Below are 4,766 nucleotides of genomic sequence, written 5' to 3' on the forward strand. Positions count from 1 at the left end.
CGCGGACTCAGGACAGCGCCTTCCCCCCGCCAGTCCGTCCGCGGAGCACAAAGGAACGGCGGCACGCTCCCGTCAATGTAAAACCATTTTTTTAATTCTAAATCACTTTCACAACAGTGAAAATTAGTGAACGGAAATGGTAATGCACTAACCAAGCCTTCCCGGGCCCTGTGCAGTCCGAGTACGAGGAGGGGGAAGTGGAACGATACAAAAAGCGCACTGAGAAAAGAGTCGCAACAAAAGCGTTAACACTTTTAACTATTGCATCGTGGATTGCCAGAGGATAAGGACTCTCAGTCACGCTTCTGCAGCCGCCTCCCTCTAAATCCATTACATCTCTCACCAATAGATGAAAAAAACCCCAAGCCATTAAAATTCTGTATTTTAAAACATAAGCGTTAGTTAAATCAGTTTCAAGACCTCTTGAACCTATTGCCGTCGCTTTTCTGTCCTCTGTCAGAAGGCGGCGTTAACGGACACCCTGCTCCCCCCCGGATAACCTCTGCTCCCAGCATCTCCTTCCTCAGCACATGAGGAGGAGCAGGAAACCCATCCCTTCTACCGTCTCATGAACTTTCCCTTCCCATCAGCAGGTGGTGCTGCCTGCGCACGAAAGGAAGTCAGAGTACCGGCCAGCTGCTGACAGGAGGCGATCAATATTAGCCTTTCTCCTAGAAGGGGTCCGAATTACCAAGTTATGCACTCGAGAAGAACCACAGGCAGACGCTGTTGAGCTTCTCAAACGTGCCGCACGACAGAAGCTGAAGCACCGTTTCAGCTACTTAATTGGACCAAAATACCGTCAGATTATCATCAAGACAGGGATAAATTTGACTAGGTGTGGCAAAACACTGCAGAAGCTTTGCAACATTCTGCTTGCCAGGTGGAATTTTGGAGGTAGGCAAGTTAAACTTCAGTCACCCTCTGTCTTGATACTAAAAGTGAACAGTTTATAATTACATAAATGAGCTTCTACAACCATTAATTAAGGTGTCCTGCCCAGGAACCTCATCCGTAGACCAGAAAAACCCCAGCTATCGAAATAAAGTTTCTACGAGCTGATTTGTCTGACTCTTGCCAGGGAAGTCACAATACTCATCTTGCAGGAAATCATTATGACTGTCAGTGGTCTGAATCAAAATACTCTGAAGACAGTAAGAGAAAAAAAAGGGAATCGCCTAGTCAGAGAAACACAAAACCTGTTCATGCTGCTAGGGAATCTCCCTATCTGCTCTTCTGAAGGATCAACACAAACACGTGAGCAGTACTCTTTAAAGCTGTGTACCGACGGGGTTCCAAAACAGCTACAGAGTGCTCACCTTCCTTCCCCTCAGCACTCCGGATTGATCTCTTTGGTAGATACTGCAGAGACTCCTGCACTACAGCCGATCTGCTGTGGCACGGAGTAGCTGTACGCACCTGCAGAGAGAACCTCTTCCAAGCGTCCCCTACTGCGGCGTGTGCTAGCAAAGGCAGGATCTCATTTCTGAGACGCGCGTAACCTCAAAACTCATGTAAAGGTGCCTTTTGTTCCTCTCCCCAAACAGGCTGATCTCGGATCTGTAATAGAGCATTTTATTTGGAGTATATCACCTTGTGGAGAAAGTCTCAAAGACTTGGGAAGAATAAATGTAGCTACAGTGACAAGGCTGTGAGGGGATTATCCACGAGTGCAGCCACAGGCTGCTCTGCAGAACCAGGGAAGACAACACTGTTTTGTCAGCGAGGAACTGGGCTGGGTGAGGCAGACAGGGGCGTCGTACTGTCCAGCAACCCCAGCCGGCTCCACCACAAGAGAATCTTACAGTGTCTGGCTCCAGCAAATTCAGCTTTAAAAAACTGCAGCAGAAACGTGTATCCCTTCTTCTAACAGCCATGAGAAGTGCTTCAGGAGGGGTCTTCCACCACGCTGGGGAGTCACAGCGAGGAAAGCAGCCAGTCTCCAGATGCGGTCTCCTTTGCATCACGTGCTGTGCCCAGAGTCTCAGCAGTGGTGCGGATGATTTCCTGACGAAGGATGGGTGTTGATGTGAAGACAGTAGATAACATCCGCAGCTCTGGCTGATCCATCGCAGTTGCCAGCGTGAGATACTGATCACGCTGCAGAAGGTTCCCGACCTGCCCAGCCTACCTTGGGGCAACTGTCTTTCGTATAAACCTGGTGTCACCGATTGGCACGGGATTTCAAAGCTGCACTCCATTTAGTAGCGGAGCTCAAAGCTAGGCCCATGGCGTGTGGCAGGAACCCGTTGTACAAGACAGCCGAGCTGAAATATGCTTTTTAAACCAACGTTTAATTTCCAACTCCAGTGAAAAATGCAAGACTCCTCGTATGCGCTGTGGTACCACCAGTTCCTGAAGCCCATAGTTAGCTACAGAACCAGACACCAAAAGGTTTAAAATGGGATGGGGATGCAGTTTGTAACTGTTCCAGTGGCCTTGTTGGCCATGAATACACAGAATAATGGAAAAGATTTATGCAATCAACAGCCAGAACATTATCACCAGAGCCACAAACAGGAAGAGGCGGGATAGGAACTGCTCATCCACATATTGAGGAGTCCCTGGAACAGCTGGAAAACAGGAAGTAAAGAAAACAGTTCAGCACCTTCCTCTTCTCCAGAACTGCGTATATTCTGAACATAGTACATTCATAAGTTGAAAGATATGCAAGAAATCTACCTGCTGACAAACTGTTGCTATTTCTACCCCCAGACTGGCCAGCCATACTGGGCGGTCAGAAGGAAGACAAGCATCTGCTCCTGAAGCAGGACTTGTGGCAAACCTGCTCACGACTAACAGCAGCAGGCAGCCCCACGTGCTAGAGTACATGCAGTTCTGCTCGGCACTCTTCTGCACAGCGCAGAGCCAAGTTCACTGTTGAGCCAAGTTCATTATTTCCATCTTAAGGAACTTCACCACCTCTGCCTGAGCACTCCGCCCCGTCAAGGTGAAACACCTCTGAATAAGGAAATGGTAGAATGGCCAAAGCTGCGTGTGTAGCCTGGGCCAAGAGAACTAATGACCGTGCCTGTCTGGAACTGCTGTGCTGATTCACAGCCGAGAAGCAGATAAAGGAGTTGGTTAAATTATGGCTGTTACAACAGCACGTATTTCCATCTCCTTAGCTCAGTCATACCTCCACACGAACTCACAGTGCACAATGACGTACAGTTCACAGCTCATTTCATCTGACCCAAGGAGAGCACAGGGCCTTGGCAACACAAGTGTGACATGAAGAACGTGTTTCTGTTTTTCCTAATTCCTGTGCTGTATGACACGGCAAAGATTTGCCAGACACAACCTGTTACAGAGGAAGGCCAGGAAATCCTGGGGAGCAGGTTCTCTTGTTCAAAACAGGTACACTCAGTTTGTCTACAGTGCAGATGAGGAGGAGGCTTTTTTTTTTTTGGTGATTAATTAATTTTTAGAGAGCAAGGTCAGTACTTTGAGTAACCCAACTGTTTTTTCTTAATTAAAAACAGTTACTTCTTGTGGAAGACTGATCATCATACAGATGACTGCCTCAGATAACTTTCTGAAAAGGGAACAATTCTGCAGTCATTATTTGATGGTACAGAGCACTTTAAATTTTTCCTTCTCCTCTTTCAGGAAACGGTCCTTTCCTGCTGTTTGCAAAATACGGGTCTCCTTCACACCCCCCTACTGACTTCTCTTCGTTATTATTAGAAATTCTCCTGCAATTTGTCTCATTTTTCACAGGGAGTCTGCTGGACTACCAGAGGAGACATGTGCATAAAGGGGAGAAGTCTCTGGTGCCACTGTCCCTCTCCAGCTCTGCTGTCCTCTCGGCAGATCATACGGAAGTGACAAACCTGCTTTTGCGTAAGCATTTGTACGAAACACGTACACCAGAGACTATGTTCTCGACTGGGCGTTTTCCCTCATTTTGTGCTTCTGTTTACAACACTGATTTACTCGACCGTTCAGAAAGTTTTGTCTTTTAGCAGGGTATTTGTTTAAAATTACACGGGAGTTCGTAAACAGCCGTTTGTGAGAGGACTCCCGGAGAAGACAGGACGCGTGGTACCTGGAGGAGGTCGCCCGTCGTTTATGTTGAACGCTGTTGCAAAAATACCAAAGGGAAACGCCCCAATTCCGAATGACATTTGGAAGCCACCATCCCCAAACCCAAAGCCCTGGAATCCCTGCAGAGAACAAAGAAACAGAAGAGGAAAAACAGGTATCAGTCATTTAAAGCCTATTTCAGAGTACTATGTAGAAGTGCAGACATTCCCTCCCACTGTCTTTCCTGCGGCGGAAGGAGTATCGTGCCGTCCGGCAGCTTTCAGTCTGCCACACTGGTGGTAAATACCTCCCCAGTTCTGCTGGGTTTAAAATGCTTTACAAAGTAGCAAACCTGCCACAACAACCCAAAAGTTTGAGTCTACAAAAACTAGGAACCCCAGTCCTTGCTTGAAGGCCACAAATTAACAAGCGTTTCTGTAACATTTCTCAACTTAAAATAGTATATATCTGACAATATATCAAAATCAACCTTACCAATTCTATTTAACGATTTGTTAATAATTCTGTACTAGTAAGTATTAGCTGTATAACTGTAAGAAAGAATTTGTAAAAAAATAATCTGCATTGAATTTCATCATACATGCACATTATTTAAACACTCAATAAGGTGACAAATTGCCAGTGGGATGCATAGAGCATAAGAGAGAAGAACAGTACCAAAAAAAAAAAAATTTTTACCAGGGGGACTCTAATTAAGTTGGCAGATAAAGTCATCT

General features: G+C 46.3%; 1 protein-coding gene across 2 annotated transcripts in view; it reads right to left on the bottom strand.

Annotated features, from left to right (window-relative positions):
* Window positions 1-2,278: 2,278 nt before the first annotated feature.
* The window catches only part of RNF185 (ring finger protein 185), a 6,678-nt gene continuing 4,190 nt past the window's right edge, over window positions 2,279-4,766 (bottom strand). For both annotated transcript variants that reach the window (XM_010131585.1, XM_010131586.1), the window contains 2 exons: window positions 4,052-4,169; window positions 2,279-2,573 (listed from right to left, as the gene is read on the bottom strand). In XM_010131585.1, the coding sequence (XP_010129887.1) occupies window positions 2,476-2,573; window positions 4,052-4,169 (216 nt within the window). In that variant the 3' untranslated portion in view covers window positions 2,279-2,475. The remainder of the gene's footprint in view (window positions 2,574-4,051; window positions 4,170-4,766) is intronic.

This window comes from Buceros rhinoceros, unplaced genomic scaffold (assembly GCF_000710305.1).
Source record: "Buceros rhinoceros silvestris isolate BGI_N320 unplaced genomic scaffold, ASM71030v1 scaffold19402, whole genome shotgun sequence".
Classification (NCBI taxonomy): domain Eukaryota; kingdom Metazoa; phylum Chordata; class Aves; order Bucerotiformes; family Bucerotidae; genus Buceros; species Buceros rhinoceros.